The 20,183-nt window shown below is 39.4% G+C and overlaps 1 protein-coding gene across 5 annotated transcripts; it reads right to left on the bottom strand.

Annotated features, from left to right (window-relative positions):
- Positions 1 to 1,255: 1,255 nt before the first annotated feature.
- On the bottom strand, positions 1,256 to 19,754 carry LOC129819636 (NLR family CARD domain-containing protein 3-like). 5 transcript variants are annotated; one of them, XM_055876055.1, is made up of 13 exons: positions 19,533 to 19,754; positions 16,720 to 16,773; positions 12,809 to 12,886; positions 12,119 to 12,232; positions 11,858 to 11,971; positions 11,580 to 11,693; positions 11,343 to 11,427; positions 10,378 to 10,516; positions 7,408 to 9,190; positions 6,980 to 7,153; positions 3,633 to 3,806; positions 3,335 to 3,381; positions 1,256 to 2,327 (listed from the first exon to the last, which is right to left on the bottom strand). In XM_055876055.1, the coding sequence occupies exons 3-13, from the start codon at positions 12,844 to 12,846 to the stop codon at positions 1,789 to 1,791; spliced, it is 3,321 nt and encodes a 1,106-aa protein (XP_055732030.1). In that variant the 5' UTR covers positions 12,847 to 12,886; positions 16,720 to 16,773; positions 19,533 to 19,754; the 3' UTR covers positions 1,256 to 1,788. The 5 variants fall into 5 exon arrangements, with proteins under 5 accessions (XP_055732030.1, XP_055732029.1, XP_055732031.1 ...); XM_055876054.1 differs by lacking the exon at positions 19,533 to 19,754 and adding an exon at positions 19,336 to 19,502; XM_055876056.1 differs by lacking the exon at positions 16,720 to 16,773.
- Between the last annotated feature and the right edge of the window lie 429 nt (positions 19,755 to 20,183).

Here is a 20,183-nt window from a genome sequence, read left to right on the forward strand (position 1 = left end):
TCATTCCAGGGTTTTTCTATAATTTGACTATTTCTACATTGTAGAAAGTAGTGAAGACATCTAAACTATGAAATAACACATATGGAATCATGTAGTAACCAATAAAGTGTTAAACAATTTAATATATATGTTGTATTTGAGACTCTTCAAAATAGCCACCCTTTGCCTTGATGACAGCTTTGCACACTTTTGGCATTCTCTCAACCAGCTTCATGAGGAAGTCACCTGGAATGCATTTCAATTAACAGGTGTGCCTTGTTAAAAGTTAATTTGTGGACTTTCTCTCATTCTTCATGTGTTTGAGCCAATCAGTTGTGCTGTGACAAGGTAGGGGTGGTGTACAGAAGCTAGCCCTATTTGGTAAAAGACCAAGTCCATATTATGGCAAGAACTACTCAAATAAGCAAAGAGAAATGACAGTCCATCATTACTTAACCTCTCTTGGGTACGTGAGACATTAGCGTCCCACCTCTTCAGCCAGTGAAACTGCTGAGCGCCAAATTCAAATACAGAAATACTCATTATAAAAATTCAGAAAACAAAACATATTTTACATAGGTTTAAAGAATAACTTCTTGTGAATCCAACCACGGTGTCAGATTTAAAAAATGCTTTACGGCGAAAGCATACCTTACGATTATTTGAGAACATAGCCCAGCAGACAAATCATTACAAACAGTAACCAGCCAAGTGGAAGAGTTACACAAGTCAGAAATAGAGATAAAATTAATCCCTTACCTTTGATGATCTTAATATGGTTGCACTCAGACATTCATTTACTCAATAAATGTTCCTTTTGTTCGATGAAGTCTCTTTACATCCAAAAACCTCTGTTTTGTTCGCGCATTTTCTTCAGTAATCCACAGGCTCAAGCGCAGTCAAAACAGGCAGACAAAAAAATCCAAATTGTATCCGTAAAGTTCATAGAAACATGTCAAATGATGTTTATATTCAATACTCAGGTTGTTTGCCAAGACTGTGCAAAGCTGTCATCAAGGCAAAGGGTGGCTACTTTGAAGAATCTAAAATATATTTTGATTTGTTTAACAACTTTTTGGCTACTACATGATTCCATGTGTGTTATTTCATAGTTTTGATGTCTTCACTATTATTCTACAATGTAGAAAATAGTAAAAAATAAAGAAATGTCCTTGAATGAGTAGGTGTCCAAACTTTTGACTGGTACTGTAGTTACACATCTCCATTAATTTAAATGCATATTCTTATCAAATCAATTAAACATTTGAAACATCTCTTCTTTCATCTGTTTTATTAACCTCATTAGTCTGTGACAATTACATTACATTCAGTGTAATTGAGTTCACACAGAAGCAGGATTGTTGCGTCAACAATTTTACAAACATGCTAAGGTCAACAAACAAATTCTGTCATCTATTTACATATCTAATAATCATCTGTTAAAGATGCAGTTCGGGATCGTAAGCACAACATATTGTACGAATTAGATTCGTAACATGTCATACGAATTACAAAAAATATATAGCAAAACATAAAAAACACAACATGCAACAATTTCAATGATTTTACTGAGATACAGATGATATAAGGAAATCAGCCAATTGAAGTAAATTCATAAGCCCTAATCTATGGATTTCACATGACTGGGCAGGGGCACAGCTAACAGTGGTCCTGGAGGGAGGGCATAGGCCCACCCACTGGGGAGCAAGGCCCAGCCAATCAGAATTCGTTTTTTTTTTCTTCACAAAAGGGCTTTATTTATTTTTTAGATTTGAGTGAAGCATAACCCGTTTCAATAGGAGTGTGACTTCAGGAGGCTATCTGACACAGAGAAACTGAGGATTTGGACCAACTGACCCCAAACCCAGGATACAGGGGCTCAGTGAATGTGGTGTGGAATGTGTGCAGGTGGATCAGTGTATCAGAGGAGATACCATACATGTAGAAGGACAGCGTGCCGGCCACCCAGTCCAGATATACTCCTACTCTGTGGGAGCCGGAGGAGGTGAAAGTTCTCTCATTATTGTGCTTGGCAGTGTAACCTTTATCAGAGCAGAACAGACACCAGGACTTGTCATTGGCTCCAAGCGCACAGTCATTATGTTGTCCTCTCCTGCTGATTCCTTTATATGCAACTCCTATTTTAGCCCATTTCCCACTCCACTCTACCTCCCAGTAACAGCGCCCAGACAGACCCTCTCTACACAGCACCTGTGGATGGTCCTGAAATCTCTCTGGGTGATCAGGATACGGCTGACTCCCATTCCCACATGTCAACTTTCTATTCACCTCAGACCAAGAGAGGTTTCTGTGTACTGTGTTTGGGTCCAGTGTGAGCTCAAACGCATCTGAAGGATGGGAACAAGACACAATATTACAAATGATCATCATTCACATTAGAATGTTCACTCAATTTTCACTTATTCATACATTTAAAGTCGATGTTTCTAGGTATTAAAAAGGCACAGTCAAGGTAACTTGAGACGTATTGAATGATCACATGTTATACTGTATGGTAATGTAAAACACACTTATTCCCAGTAATTACACACACTCAAACATGGTTGCACACATGAACACATACATTTCTAATGTTACAAACACATTTCTCACTCTCAATGACTAAACTAGTAACACTTGTAACAAAGCCGGTCTTACATTCAAAACCTTTCAATGTGCAATAATTTTGTTGTAGACATCTTTCACCACACAACAATTGATCCAAAATATAAATGTACTGTGAAATATAATGAGTACATTGGTTTAATCACCAAAACATAACATAATGATATCCTCTCAATTGAGTTATTTTAACAACCAGTTAATCCAATAGAACAAAATGTAAGATACATGTTTAAAAATTGCCCTTTGTATGTAGTATGCTTCAGTAGTGTACATATCATTACATTACACTGTTTTCACATTAGGCAATACACTTGCACTGCCCATGTAAAATCTATAGGTTTACCAAACGTTTAAGTGATCATCAATTAAGAGCAGTCGGGTTAAGTAATAGTAAAATGTATTTTAACAAAAGAGAAGAGAATCATATTAAAAGTAATGTGCACATTTAATTGTGAAAGGCAATTACTTTATATGAACATGTATTGCAATGTGAAACATGTATTTCTCGGTGAAACACGAATTAAGTTTGGTGTAAAAGTGAATATGATTTTGTGTTGTCAATTGAACTGTGCTTGGAGTTTTGAAACACCTTCCTTCTTGATGACCTGTTTTGAGTTTTGTAGAGTTTGAGAGTTGTGAAAAGGTACCACATACTTGTGAAAATTACACCAAAGCGATAAAAAACAAAGAGTCATTTATAGGCATATTCTTCACAACAGTCAACACTCACATTTTCTAAGCCCAGGTTTCATTGTGTGTTCTTCACCATGTTCCACACTGTAGGGGTGAGCAGAAGAACAGACAGTCATTGAGTGATACACGTGCACGCAAACACACACACACACACACACACACACACACACACACACACACACACACACACACACACACACATCATACACACGGTCAACATATAACTGCTTCGAAGAGGTGGTAAGAATCTTTGGCTTACAGTAAAGTATGATAACTAGCCTGATAACTCAAACATATCTGATATGAACATGGATTGACATAAATCCTCTACCTACTTGAGTTTCTCCAGTCTGTTGTGTGGATCCTCCAGTCGAGCAGAGAGCAGTCTGACTCCTGAGTCTCCTGGGTGATTGTAGCTCATGTCCAGCTCTCTCAGGTGTGAGGGGTTTGACCTCAGAGCTGAGACCAGAGAAGCACAGCCTTTCTCCGTGACCAGACAGCCTGACAGCCTGCAAATAGTTTTAAATCGTTTCAAAATCACTTTGGTATTTTTTGGTGGTGAAGTGACATTATATTGTTTTCAACCTTTTCAGATATATCACTGTCCCTAAACCTTCCATATCTATTAATATATGGATGTATCATTATTAAAAATGTACAATTATTGAAGTATTACTTGTAGAGAGAAAAATGTATATTACAAATATTTGAGTAGACTGACCAGACTTGTTTAAAAAGCAGTATCAGTCAAAAGAAAGAAGGTGAGGTATCATATTTAGATTGTATTGAGTAAACCAGGGCTGCCAAACCCTCTTCCTGGAGATCTACTGTCCTGCAGGTTTTCAGTCCAACCCTAATTTAGCATATCTGATTCAGCTAAGGTCTTGTTGCGCAGCTAATACGTAGAATCAGGTGTGTTAAATTAGGGTTGGACTGAAAACCCACAGGACGGTAGATCTCCAGGAAGAGGGTTGGGCAGCCCTGGAGTAAACAGTCCACACCATATGGATTTGGACAGTGAAGCTAACATTTTAAATGTGGCTCTGTACTCCAGTATTTTGAATTTGAGATAAAAAGTTTAATACGAGGCGACAGTACAGAATGTCACCTTTTATTTGACGGTGTTACCATACATATCTGTTTTACCATTTAGCAATGAAAGCACTCTATGTATCTAGTCTGCCCATTTGAATAAGTCATACTGTACAGAGCCTTGCAAAAGTATTCATCCCCCTTGGCGTTTTTCCTATTTTGTGGCATTACAACCTGTAATTTAAATAGATTTTTATTTGGATTTCATGTAATGCAAAAAGCAGCAGCAGCAGCTGCTACTCTTCCTGGGGTTCACACAAAACATGAAACATAATACAGAATGACATAATACAGAACATGATTAGACAAGAACAGAACTACATCCATTTTTTTTAAAGGCACACGTAGCCAACATATCAATGCATACACACAAACTATCTAGGTCAAATAGGGGAGAGGCGTTGTGCCGCGAGGTGTTGCTTTATCTGTTTTTTGAAACCAGGTTTGCTGTTTATTTGAGCAATATGAGATGGAAGGAAGTTCCATGTAATAAGGGCTCTATATAATACTGTACATTTTCTAGAATTTGTTCTGCATTTGGGGACGTGCATATGTATTCACCCCCTTTGCTATGAAGCCCCTAAATAAGATCTGGTGCAACCAATTACCTTGAAGAAGTCACATATTCAGTTGAATTGCACACAGGTGGACTTTATTTAAGTGTCACATGATCTCAGTATATATACACCTGTTCTGAAAGGCCCCAGAGTCTGCAACACCACTAAGCAAGGGGCATCACCAAGCAAGTGGCACCATGAAGACCAAGGAGCTCTCCAAACAAGCTCCACAGCAGAGATTGGAGTATGTGTCCATAGGACCACTTTAAGCCGTACACTCCACAGAGCTGGGCTTTATGGAAGAGTGGCCAGAAAAAAGCCATTGCTTAAAGAAAAAATAAGCAAACATGTTTGGTGTTCGCCAAAAGGCATGTGGGAGACTCCCCAAGCATATGGAAGAAGGTACTCTGGTCAGATGAAACTAAAATTGAGCTTTTTGGCCATCAAGGAAAACAATATGTCTGGCGCAAACCCAACACCTTGCATCACCCCAAGAACACCATCCTCACAGTGAAGCATGGTGGCAGCATCATGCTGTGGGGATATTTTTCATTGGCAGGGACTGGGAAACTAGTCAGAATTGAAGGAATGATGGATGGCGCTAAATATAGGGAAAGTCTTCAGGGAAACCTGTTTCAGTCTTCCAGAGATTTGAAACTGGGACGGAGGTTCACCTTCCAGCATGACAATAACCCTAAGCATACTGCTAAAGCAACACTCAAGCGGTTTAAGGGGAAACATTTAAATGTCTTGGAATGGCCTAGTCAAAGCCCAGACCTCAATCCAATTGAGAATCTGTGGTATGACTTAAAGATTGCTGTTCACCAGCGGAACCCATCCAACTTGAAGGAGCTGGAGCAGTTTTGCCTTGAAGAATGGGCAAAAATCCCAGTGGCTAGATGTGCCAAGCTTATAGAGACATACCCCAAGATGCTTGCAGCAGTAATTGCTGCAAAAGGTGTCTCTACAAAGTATTGACTTTTGGGGGGGGGGGGGGGGGGGGGGGTGAATAGTTATGCACGCTCAAGTTCTGTTTTTTTTGTCTTATTTCTTGTTAGTTTCACAATAAAAAAAATGTGTCATCTTCAAAGTGGTAGGCATGTTGTGTGAATCAAATGATACAAACCCCCCCAAAATCCATTTTAATTCCAGGTTGTAAGGCAACAAAATAGGAAAAATGCCAAGGGGGGTGAATACTTTCACAAGCCACTGTAAGTATTGGACAAATGAACTTGTATGTATTAAAGTAGTCAAAAGTTTAGCTTGTGACTATACAAACTCATTGGATGCATTTGCAGTTTGTTTTGGTTGTGTTATGTTTTACCAAACTGAATGATGAATGGAATAAATTTGTTTCTTAACACTACTAAATTAATTCAAATAATGCCATGATTTCGAAAAAATCATGAATGAATCATGAATAATAATGAGTGAGAAGTTAGAGGCTAAAACAAAACATGCTAACCTCAGACATTTGTGCCTCTGTAACTTTGTCATACATCATTAATCATTATTCATGAATGTTTATCCATAATTATGGTAGCATCCACATGAATGAAAGTGTTCAGAACATCTTACATTCTTAATCACAATAAAAGTGACACAAGACATTATTCACTATTCGGTTTCTATTCGGCATAACATATTCCAAAACACAACCAAAACAAACTGCAAATGCATCCAACAAGTTTGTAGAGTCACAAGCTTGATGTAATCACCGAGTGCAAGGAATATGGGATGAAATACTACACTTTTGACTACTTTAATATACCAAAAGTGAATTTGTCCAAATACTTATGACATCTTCAAATGGGGGGGAGATACAGTACATAAAAAAGTAATTTTATGTCTAAATGGTAAGATAGATATGCCTAAAATTCCCCTAAAATAAAAAGTGTTATTCTGTACTGTTGCCTAATATCTTAAATCCAAAATGCTGGAGCATAGAGACAAATAAAAAAAGGTAAGCCTGGTAAACACATGTGGATCCAGTGAACAGTTATCACATGTTGACTAAAAATAGGAATACTGACCTCAGAGTCTCCAGTTTACATTGTGGATCCTGCAGTCCAGCAGAGAGCATCTTCACTCCTGAATCATTCAGGTCATTGTTACTCAGATCCAGCTCTCTCAGGTGTGAGGGGTTTGACTTCAGAGCTGAGGCCAGAGAAGCACAACCTTCCTCTGTGACTCCGCAGTCTGACAGCCTGACGGAGAGATCAACATGATTTCACATAGACAGTGTTCATTTAACATGAGTAGTGTAGAAGAAGAATGGTATTTGATTTATTCTCTCGACATATAGATTCATCCTCCGTCTCCTAGAATTGTATGGTCTTCTTGTTATACTGATGCGAACATCAATGTATTATTCCATATGATGTTCAATAGTGCATCTTTTTTTTCTAAATGAAATATTTAATGATTAACACTTATATGTCATTCTACAATATGTACTCACAGAGCTACTCTGGAGGCTTTGACAACTGGCAGCAACCTCAGAAGACCTTCCTCTGATTTGGAGTATTTCTTCAGGTCAAACACCTCCAGCTCCTCTTCTGAAGTCATCAACACAAAGGCCAGAGCTGACCACAGTGCAGGTGAGAGTTTTTCACTGGAGACATTTCCTGAGCTCAGGTAACTTTGGATCTCCTTCACTAGAGAATGGTCATTCAGTTCTTTCAGACAGTGGAACAGATTGATGCACCTCTCTGGAGAGGGATTCTCCCTGATCTTCTCCTTGATGTACATGACTGTTTGTTCATGGCTCTGTGGGCTGCTTCGTGTCTTTGTCAGTAGACCTCGTAAATGCTTATGATTTGACTCCAGTGAGAGGCCCAGAAGGAAGCGGAGGAAAAGATCAAGGTGTCCACCCTCACTCTCCAAGGCTTTATCCACAGCACTCTTGTGGAAGTCAATTGCAGGTATGTTTCTGAACAGAAATGTTTTGAAGATGAACTGTGGTTTGGCTATTAGATTCTCATTCTCATTGCTGAATCTGAGAAACACATATACAGCAGCCAGAAACTCCTGAATGCTCAGATGCACAAAGCAGAACAACTTGACCTGGTACAGCCCACACTCCTCTCTGAAGATCTGTGTACACACTCCTGAGTACACTGAGGCTTCCCTGACATCAATGCCACACTCTTTCAGGTCTTCTTCATAGAAAATTAGATTGCCTTTCACAAGCTGTTGAAAAGCCAGTTTTCCCAGTGACAGAATGATTGTTTTATTCCAGTGTGGACATGTCTCTTCTTTCGCAAGATACTTTTCATTCGTCTGTTTGGTCTGAAATACCAGGAAGTGTGTGCACATCTCAGTTAGAGTCTGGGGCAACTCTCTCCCTTCTTCACCCATTTTCTCCAAAACTGTGGCAGAGATCCAACAGAAGACTGGTATGTGGCACATGATGTAGAGGCTCCTTGATGACTTCATGTGTGAGATGATTCTACTGGCCAAGTTCTTATCACTAAATCTCTTTCTAAAGTACTCCTCTTTTTGTGGATCATTAAACCCTCGCACCTCTGTAACCTGGTCAACACATCCTGAAGGGATCCGATTGGCTGCTGCAGGTCGGGTAGTTATCCAGAGGAGAGCAGAGGGCAGCAGATTTCCCTTGATGAGGTTTGTCAGCAGCATATCCACTGAGGTCGACTCTGTGACATCACAACAGCTCTTGTTCCTCTTGAAGTCTAGGGGCAGTCGGCACTCATCTAGACCATCAAAGATGAACAGAACTTTGTACTTGTCGTAGTTGGAGATTCTTGATTCTTTTGTTTCCATTGAGAAGTGATCGAGAAGTTCAAACAAACTGTGTTTTTCCCCTTTCATCAAATTCAGCTCCCGAAAAGGAAGTGAAAATACGAATTGGACATCCTGATTTGCTTTTCCTTCAGCCCAGTCCAGAATGAACTTCTGCACAGAGACCGTTTTTCCAATGCCGGCGACTCCCTTTGTCAGCACAGTTCTGATAGGTGTGTCTTGTCCAGGTAAGGGTTTGAAGATGTCATTACATTTGATTGGAGTCTCTGGTCTTGTTTGTTTCCTGGTTGTTGTCTCTATCTGCCTGACCTCATGTTCATTATTGACCTCTCCATTTCCACCCTTTGTGATGTAGAGCTCTGTGTAGATCTTATTGAGAAGTGTTGGGTTCCCTTGCTTAGCAATACCCTCAAATACACTTTGATATTTTGTCTTTAGATTAGATTTGAGTTCCCGTTGGCAAATCGAAGCAAGCTCACCTGAATAAACAAGAAGCACAGAGGATATTCAAAATTGGAAGAATGGAGTTCAAAATGCATAACTTTGGTCAAAACCAATAAAATCCCAGAGATCCCACTCTGTAACTTTCTGTGTCAGTTAAACACAGTCCATAGAACAACATATTAAAATATGAGAAGAATTGAAGGGGGTATATTTGAATTTTCCCGAAACCATATAATAAATGTACATTTACATTTTGCATAATTAAATGTTTTACTCATTTTAGAGCACACAATGAGGTTTCAAATGACATTTTGTGCCACATATAGATCAACAGTTATGGTGTATTGCAATGCTCCTGGGTAGGGCCAAAATGTCATAAATATGCCAACTTTGATTAATTCTTTCTCAAATATGCTTTTAAATACAAAAAAATGTCAAATATATGTCAACAATCCTTCCTCCAAAGGACCATTCTATGGATTACATTACATGACCAACCAAAAAATTCACAGCCCGTGAGGAATCACCCACATACAGTGTCTTTGCATACATTAAGTAACGTGCTTAATGCTTACACATATCTAACGTTAAAAGGTCTGAAATATACAAGTGTTTTCCATCACTCTGTACTTCAGATCACACAGGACACAGTTCTCAGAGGCCTCATGACAAACTGGCACAAACTCTGTGTCCGGACACCATGGAGATAGAAGTTGCAGAACTCTCAATAAGTCTCACTTTTCTTCTCATTGTTTAATTGAAAGTTGTATCAGCTTCTTATCAGCCAGCATTTGTAATGATGCATATACATAATTTAGAATGTGTATACGAACTTGAATGAAGAAACATCCTTTTCTACTATGCATTTGCTACTACGCCCTTGCATCTAAGATGTAACTTGTTCTTCTATCTTGCATATTGAATGTAAATGCATGCATCCAGAAAAATTCCGGCTGAAATGTGTTACTTTGCCCCAGCATGGCCTTGAGTCTCCTCTTTCAAATGCCAAGTCAACTTATCGAGATGACAGGTCTACATAGGATTGTGTTATAAATAAGTCCAACGTAATCATATCCTCTCTTAACTGCCTGTATAAATGCACAAATGTTTTCTTTATAAGTTAAATTAATGCACACAACACATAATTGAGTTATAATGCTGTGTACAGCTTTTCTACATCACCGTAATGGAGCAATCAACAGTAAAGGCATACAGCTCTTACTTTTCTCCAGTGGGTCGGCAAGCTCCTCCTGGTTCTTGTTCCTCACGATGTGAAGTGTACTCTTCAGAGCCCCCTCTCTGGCACTGCACTCCTGCTTCTCATCTTGAGCATCCACCACTTCCTCATCCTCCCTCTGACTCTGTTAAGATATTTTATCAAGGTTTAAGATAAAGGATTAAATGATTCTACCCAGAAACTTAACCATTAGGATTAGAGGTTATGTAGCATGGACAAGGGGTAATTAAAAATGATAACCATTGCGGAAGAGAGGAATGTATGTATGTGCCGAAAGAAAGCAAAGTAGATCATTAACCTATGTTTGAACCGACCCAGCTATAACTCTGTGGAGATCAAATAAGACAGCGAGAGCCCCTCCAGATTTTCCTTATCTGGGGGGGGACTGGAACTGTCAGCTAAGTGGTAATAAAGTGTGGTGAGACTTCAGGAGATAATCCAGATATAGTGTGTAATGTATGTGCGTTAGTGTGTTGGAATGGACTTTTGAAGCAGCTTTGTTCTTGTCGGAGAGAAGGAGGGACATTTAGGACGCCATGACGCTATGTGTGGTATATAAACTAATGTACATGGTATTTTGAGTAGAGCTCTCGAGAATAAAGCTATTGATTAATTTGGACACTGGTCTTTGTCTATTTTATGCAAATAAGAATCTTACAAATTCTTAGAAATGGACAGAGTGTTTGCTTTGTTATAATTAAATTGGTTAACGAACATACAGGAAACTAATTCCTATAACAGACTCTCAAAGCCTTCAGGGAGATCTGAACTCAGCATTGTCTTGAACCGCTTCTGCTCTTTCTTCACCAATGTCACGACATTCTGTTCAAGCAACTGAAATAGACAAACTGAAGAAGTTCAAATCAGAATCAAATCACACATTTCACATGACAAATTCATGAATGACTGACCAATCAACTTTACAAAATGTATATAATAGGACCACATACACTGAATATGGAGGACAGGTCTGTTTGATGAGTCTGTGTAGACTGACCACTGAGAATCTCTGATTCTGACATCTCCTGTTGGTCTCTGTGGACAAAACATGAGTTTACATTCAGCATGCACACAGAAGCAGTAATACATAAGAGGGTATGCATGAAATAATTGCAACGATGTGATGTGGTCAAGACTCGTACTGTCAGCATATCTTTACATGAATCTGTAAAACAATGATATCTCACATGTGTTCAATGGAAACAACTCCATCTCTGAACCTAATAGGTGGATCCATAGACTGGTCACTCTTCATCGACACACAGCTGGGTGCCGTGATGGCTGGTCTCTCCTGCTGGACCCTGACAAAAATACAAAGAGACCAGAGCAACTGTAATACAGTAAAACTTTGGTAGTAGAAGCTGTAGCAAAATACTCCAATGAGCAACAATAAATCAGTAGTGTTTTTAACACAATGACAAAGTTGACATTTTGACCAAATTAACATCAACCAATTGGTTCTTACCTTTCTACAGTAGAAATGTTTTTCTCTTTAAATGTGAGAGGTGGTTCCATAGACAGGTCACTCTTCATGGACACGCAGCTGGGTACAGGGGAGGCTGGTCTCTGCTGCTTTAACCTGTCAAAAGCACAAAGAAACCAGTCAGTTTGTCGTACTCACAGAGACTCATCTGGTTGGCAGGAAACATCAAGAAAAAGGACAATCAGTATGACATAGAAAATATCATGTTCATTATCTACTCTATGTTCTATTAATAAAACACACCTTTGTTCAATGGAAACTTCTCCTTCTCTGAACATGATAGGTGGATCCATAGATTTATCACTCTTCGTGGACACACAGCTGGGTACGCGGGAGGCTGGTCTCTGATGTTCAATCCTGAAAAAAGCACAAAACTTCTCATTCTTCAGATATAAAAAACCCAGAGGTATTTTGTTGCATTTTCTCTCTCTTCGTTCCAGTTCACTTGTATAGTTCTGTCTGTTCTCTTAACACATATGGACCCCAAACTTAATCCAGCATCTGACCAATTACACAAGACTTGAGTTCTGGGTTAGAGTGTTGTAGACTAATTGACCAAGTTGACATTTCGGCCAAATTGACATGGACCAAGTCCACTGGCTTCTTGCCTTTTTTCATTAGAAAGGTTTTCCTCTTTAAAACGTGAGAGGTAGATCACATGGTCACATTTCATGGACATACAGCTGCATACAGGGGAGTTGGGTCTCTCCTGATGGATTGGGCTTCAACACAACAGAGACATACTTTCAGTCTCTAATATATTTTGCCTTATGAAAATGTGAAACAATTTTGTCACTCTTTAAATTGCACACTTATACACACACACACACACACACACACACACACACACACACACACACACACACACACACACACACACACACACACACACACACACACACACACACACACACACACACACACACGTCCTACCTCGTAGCTTTAGTGTCATGTACCCCAGAGAGACTCATTTTAGAGGCAGTGCCCCACTCCCCTCCTCTCTCATCAGACCTACAGTAGAAAACACACAATGGAGAGTGATACACACTTCCTGGATCAAAACTCATACTGTAAAGACTACAGAGACACAATGTCTGGATCAGAACCAAACAGAAAATAACGACACATACTACCTTGAGCAAACAAATACCCATCAAATAAAAACAAACATGGACAGAAATCCTGTTTTGTTTTCGCACTTCAACTATCAGCCAATTTACTGATAACCAAGAACAACAGATTCACTTCCTTTTTGAAAAAATGTTAGACTGAGTAACTGAACTGAAGTAGCCGCACATACTTCAACATCCATGTATTCACACTCTCCGCTAGTAGATACACAGACTTCCAGTCATTGCGCTAATGCTAGTTAGCATTGGCTTGCAAAACTACCTCCCTTCATTTAACCTTTATTTAGCTAGGCAAGTCAGTTAAGAACAAATACTTATTTACAATGACAGCCTAGGAACAGTGGGTGAACTGCCTTGTTCAGGGGCAGACCAACAGATTTTTACCTTGGCAGTTCAGGGATTTGATCTAGCAACCTTTCAGTTACTGGCCCAACACTCTAACCACTAGGCTACCTGCCGAGAGATATAAATGGTATCCAAGAGTACATCTGACTCTGGGGACGTAGATAAAGGGCCTCAGTGCCAAAATCCCGAAGTATCCCTTACATCTGAAATACTGTACTCTATTTTCTCTGTTCCAATTGCATGAGAATGCACAAATCTATATACTGTACAGTGCATTCGGAAAGTATTTAGACCCCTACACTTTTTCCACATTTTGTTACGTTACAGCCTTATTCTAAAATAAATCAATAAAATAAAATAAAAATCCTCATCACAATACCACATAATGACAAAGCAAAAACATGTTTTTAGGAATTATTGCAAATGTTTTATAAATACAAAACAAAAATACATTATTTGCATTTGTATTCAACCCTTTGCTATGAGACTAGAAATTGAGCTCAGGTACTTCCTGTTTCCACTGATCATCCTTGAGATGTTTCTACAACTTGATTGGAGTCCATCTGTGGTAAGTTTAATTGATTGTACATGATTTGGAAAGGCACACACCTGTCTATATGTGGCTGCTGTCATATCATAAGTGCAGGGCGCCAAATTCAAAAAACAGAAATCTCATAATTAAAATTCCTCAAACATACAGTGGGGCAAAAAAGTATTTAGTCAGCCACCAATTGTGCAAGTTCTCAGGCCTGTAATTTTCATGAGATTCTACAATTTTGTTTCTGGTGTCCTTTGACAGCTCTTTGGTCTTGGCCATAGTGGAGTTTGGAGTGTGACTGTTTGAGGTTGTGGACAGGTGTCTTTTATACTGATAACAAGTTCAAACAGGTGCCATTAATACAGGTAACGAGTGGAGGACAGAGGAGCCTCTTAAAGAAGAAGTTACAGGTATGTGAGAGCCAGAAATCTTGCTTGTTTGTAGGTGACCAAATACTTATTTTCCACCATAATTTGCAAATAAATTCATAAAAAATCCTACAATGTGATTTTCTGGATTTTTTTTCTCATTTTGTCTGTCTTAGTTGAAGTGTACCTATGATGAAAATTACAGGCCTCTCTCATCTTTTTAAGTGGGAGAACTTGCACAATTGGTGGCTGACTACATTTTTTTTTTGCCCCACTGTACATGTGTCTTATATCATTTTAAATGTATTATTGTTGTTAATCCCACCAAAGTGTCCGATTTCAAATATGCTTTTTAGCGAAAGCACTACAAACGATTATGTTAGGTCACCACCAAACCACAATAAGCACAGCCCTTTTTCCAGCGAAAGATAGCAGTCAGAAAAGCAGAAATAGAGATAAAATGAATCACTAACCTTTGATTATCTTCATCAGATGACACTCATAGGACTTAATGTTACACAATACATGCATGTTTTGTTTGATAAAGTTCATATTTATAACAAAAAATCTGAGTTTACATTGGCGCGTTACATTCACTAGTTCCAAAAACATCCAGTGATAGTGCATAGCCACATCGTTTCAACAGAAATACTTATCATAAATGTAGATGATAATACAAGTTATACACATGGAATTATAGATGTACCTCTCCTTAATGCAACCGCTGTGTCAGATTTAAAAAAAACTTTACAGAAAAAGCAAATCATGCAATAATCTGAGACGGAGCTCAGAACAATAGCCAAATTAGCCGCCATGTTGGACTCAACAGAAACCAGAAAATACATGATAAATGTTTCCTTACCTTTGATGAACTTCATCAGAATGCAGTCCTAGGAATCCCAGGTCCACAATAAATGCTTGATTTGTTCGATAAGGTCCATTATTTATGTTCAATTAGCTACTTTAACGTGACGAAATGTCCAAATGTTCCGTAACATTCAGTAGAAACATGTCAAACGATGTACTGAATCAATCTTTAGAATGTTGTTAACATACATCTGAATAACGTTCCAACCGGAGAATTAGATTGACTTCAGAAGAGCGATGGAACGGACGTCCTACTCATGTGAAGGCGCATGGTGAATGCCTGATCAGCTCGTGGAAGTGATTACTCATTCCTGTCTCCTTCGGCCCCCCTTCACATTAGAGTCATCAGACAAAGTTCTGTTGACTGTTGACATCTAGTGGAAGTAGGAAGTGAAAACTCATTTATATCTCTCTGTATTTTCAATTGAGAGCTTGGTTGAAAATCTGACACCTCAGAAACAATTCAAACAGGAAGTGGAACTTCTCAGGTTTTTGCCTGCCATATGAGTTCTGTTATACTCACAGACATAATTCAAACAGTTTTAGAAACTTCAGAGTGGTTTCTATCCAATATGATTAATAATATGCATATATTAGCAACTGGGACTAAGGAGCAGGCCGTTTAATATGGGCACCTCTGTGCACCTTTCATCCAAGCTACTCAATACTGCCCCTGCAGCCATAACAAGTTAAGCATGTCCCAGTTTAGGTCACCTAACAGTACGAACTCTGAAGATAGATGTGGGGGTTATTAATTCACATATGGTGTCCAGGGCACAGCTGGGGGCTGAAGGGGGTCTATAACAAAGGGAAACGGTGAGAGACTTGTTTCTGGAAAGGGTTAACCTCTACATCACCAGAGGAACAGAGTTGGAGTAGGATAAGGGTACAGCTAAAGGCTATAAGAACTGGTCGTCTAGTGCATTCGGAACAGAGAGTAAAAGGAGCAGATTTCTGGGCGCGGAAGAATAGATTCAAGGCATAATGTACAGACAAGGATATGGTAGGATGTGAGTACATCGGAGGAAAACCTAGGCATTGAGTGACGATGAGAGAGGTTTTGTCTCTAGAGGCACCATTTAAGCCAGGTGAGGTCACCTGGCATATTGAGCGTATTAACAACACAGACAAACCTTGTATAAAATATGTTCAATTTTTACCTTTAAAACAACGTTAGATCTTCAATGTTATATCCACATCAGCTAACCTTTGGTCTCCCATCCGGTTTTAACCAAGCCCTGCTTAACTGTGGTTTTTGTCACTGACTGATACCAATGTGCTATCGTGACAATGGTTGTTGAGATTTCCATTTAATAACAAAAAATATTTACTGTAGCTATCAAAGTCATTCCACAAAGAGTAGGTTTAGCAAAGCAAATTAAATGTGACCATTCTTTATCACTCATGCTGTATATCATTAATCATGCTATTTAGGGCTATATAGCATTTGCAGCTATTGACATCAAAAGCTATTGCTTAAATTAAACATAGAATTAATCTAAAATAGACCATACAAATGTAATGATATTTAGTGATGTTAAATTGTGTTTGGTTGTCAACGGAACCAAATATCAACATTTGAAGAAGATAACTTACTTTATTGTTTTCTTCTCTCAAGATTCTGTTTTCTCCATCCTCTCAAAATGGAACCTGAATAAGAACAGATGTACTTTCGGTTTAAGCTCAGCTGTCTTCCCACCCCACCCTGATAAAAGAGTGTTGTGTTAATATCAACCATTAGATGGCAGTAAACACCTGTTCTGACTAGACTTTTTTTTGTAATTTATTGTGGATTTATTGGTGGTGACAGTGTTTCCTAGCCTCAGTGCAGTGGGCAGCTGGGAGGAGGTGCTCTTATTCTCCATGGACTTTACAGTGTCCCAGAACTTTTTTGGAGTTTGTGCTGCAGGATGCAAATTTCTGTTTGAAAATGCTAGCCTTTGCTTTCCTAACTGCCTGTGTATATTGGTTCCTGACTTCCCTGAAAAGATGTATATCGCGGGGGCTATTTGATGTTATTGCATTATTACCCCACAGGATGTTTTTGTGCTGGTCAAGGGCAGTCAGGTCTGGAGTGAACCACGGGCTATATCTGTTCCTGGTTCTACATTTTTTTTAATGGGGCATGCTTATTTAAGATGGTGAGGAAAGCACTTTTAAAGAGTAACCAGGCATCTTCTACTGACGGAATGAGGTCAATATCCTCATCCCAAACCATCTCAACTGGGTTGAGGCTGGGTGATTGTGGAGGCCAGGTCATCTGATACAGCACTCCATTACTCTCCTTCATGGTCAAATAGCCCTACATAGCCTGGTGTGTTGGGTCATTGTCCTATTGAAAAACAAATGATAGCTCCACTAAGCGCAAACCAGATGTGATGGCGTATCGCTGCAGAATGTTGTGGTTGCCATGCAGGTTAAGTGTACCTTGAAATCTAAGTAAATCAATAACAGTGTCAGCAGCAAAACACCCCCCACACCATCACACCTCCTCATCCATGCTTCATGGTGGGAACCACACATGTGGAGATGCTCCATTCACCTTCTCTGTGTCTCACAAACACATGGCAGTTGGATTTCGCAACTGCACTTGTAGAAACTTTAAAAGTTCTTGACATTTTCCGGATGGACTGACCTTCATATCTTAAAGTAACAATGGACTGTTGTTTCTCTTTGCTTATTTGAGCAGTTCTTGCCATAATATGGACTTGGTATTTTACCAAATAAGGCTATCTTCTGTATACCACCCCTGCCTTGTAACAACACAACTGATTGGCTCAAATGCATTAAGAAGGAAAATTCCACAAATTAACTTTTAACCAGGCACCCCTGTTGATTGAAATGCATTCCAGGTGACTATCTCATGAAGCTGGTTGAGAGAATGCCAAGAGTGTGCAAAGCTGTAATCAAGGCAAAGGATGCCTACTTTGAAGAATCTCAAGTATAATATATATTTTGATTTGTTTAACTTTTTTGGTCACTACATGATTCCATATGTGTTATTTCATAGTGTTTATGTCTTCACTATTATTCTACAATGTTGAAAATAGTAAAAATAAAGAAAAACCCTTGAATGAGTAGGTGTGTCCTGAGGCCCATTGTCCTGCCATTCATCTGCTGCCATCACCTCATGTTTCAGCATGATAATGCACAGCCCTATGTTGCAAGGATCTGTACACAATTCCTAGAAGCTGAAAATGTCCTAGTTCTTCCATGGCCTGCATACTCATCAGACATGTCACCCATTGAGCATGTTTGGGATGCTCTGGATCGACTTGTACGACAGAGTGTTCCAGTTCCTGCCAATATTCAGCAACTTCACACAGCCATTGAAGAGTAGTAGATCAACATTCCACAGGCCACAATCAACAACCTGATCAACTGTATACGAAGGAGATGTGTTGCGGTGCATGAGGCAAATGGTGGTCACACCAAATACTGACTGGTTTTCTGATCCAAGCCCCGACCTTTTTTGGGGGGGGTCTCTGTGACCAACAGATGCATATCTGTATTCCCAGTCATGTGAAATCCATAAATTAGAGCCTAATGAATTTATTTAAATTGACTATTTTCCTTAAATGAACAGTAACTCAGTAAAATCATTGAAATTGCTGCATGTTGTGTTTATATTTTTGTTCAGTGTATACATTAATTATTTATTGTCAATTTCGACCAGCCCATCCCAATAGAAGATGGCCGGCCCTTCTGGCATTTTCCAGAATTGCCAGACGGCCAATCCACCCATGGCTAACACTATGGTGTCCAAGGGGCCGGGATTCCGGTCTAGAAGCCCCATTTAGACTGCTCCTACAGTTTTTCTTCGGTACTGCAGTTTAACTGACGCCCGCCCCAGAAAGACAATTTCCGTACACGGCCACATAGAGAAGTCAGATTCAAAAATTCATAATAAGACACTTTAGTCATCACCTTTGTGCACAAAACTTCCATTAAATTTGTTATCAAGTGATAAATTATGCTGGCTCATCTAACCAATAGGTGGCGCTATCACCGGTCCTAGGTTGGTAACCGTTCTGTGAGAAATAGAGATAGTTATTTGAGTATTGGTCTCCATGATAGATAGTGGTGTAAATCAGTTCCTAATAAATGACAAGCAAAGATTACACCCTGTGTCCTCCAATTATATGTTGGTCTATTTAAGATATTACAAAATTATTAAAATAATTAATAATAAAATAATAAAAGCCCACTCACAGCCAAAGATATTAACATTTTCTATTCAATGTCTGCCATTTTTATGGATGATGTGATGATGTTGTCGCTGCTCGCGTCGCTCCCTGTGCGCACTGAGTCCTAGTACACATGTGATATTGGTCCGTTTAAACTGGATGCAACCCGCAACCCGGATATAGACGTCCATAAATTGGCGTATGCGAACGTAAGTAGATTACCTTGAAAATAATGGTCAGACGTCTCCAATTCTTATTATACCTCAGTGATTGTGTCCCGTCTCCTTATTCTTACATGGTGTCAGAAGTAAAAAACTATGACGTTGATTGCCAATCTGTCTCCTGAAACTAGCTAACCTAATGTCATCCTCGGTGAGTGTGGACATTTACAAGCGAAAGGGAACCAGAGATGTTGTGCAAACGCGTGAGGAAGCCCAGCAGCAGCAGCATGTGTCTGTTCACAGGCTGACTGTGTGTGTGGAGTCTTGGTTGCTAGGCAACGCCGGTCCCTAACGGAGCAGCACGGTCTCACTAGCTTCCATAGCCAAAAAGTCATAATTATGGATAAACCTCGCCCAGTTCTACAATTTCTCTTTTAAAAATTGTCTTTGAACCCTAACCCTAAATGTAACCTGAAAGAGATTTTCCTATAACTGTGTATACATTTTAGCCAGTAGCTCTGAAAGTAGCCAAAAGTGGTCCCCGAAAATTGCGTACAATCTCACATATGTGCAGATTTGTGCACCCTTACATTGCTCTCTCTTTGCTCTGCTGTGGGTGCATCATGTGCATCTTGCTAGCTGTCACTCATATGGCAAGGGGCTGAAGCTTATTGGTTGAAGTCATTGCTCATCTCTCTCTCTCTCTCTCTCT

This window comes from Salvelinus fontinalis, chromosome 22, assembly GCF_029448725.1.
Source record: "Salvelinus fontinalis isolate EN_2023a chromosome 22, ASM2944872v1, whole genome shotgun sequence".
Lineage (NCBI taxonomy): Eukaryota > Metazoa > Chordata > Actinopteri > Salmoniformes > Salmonidae > Salvelinus > Salvelinus fontinalis.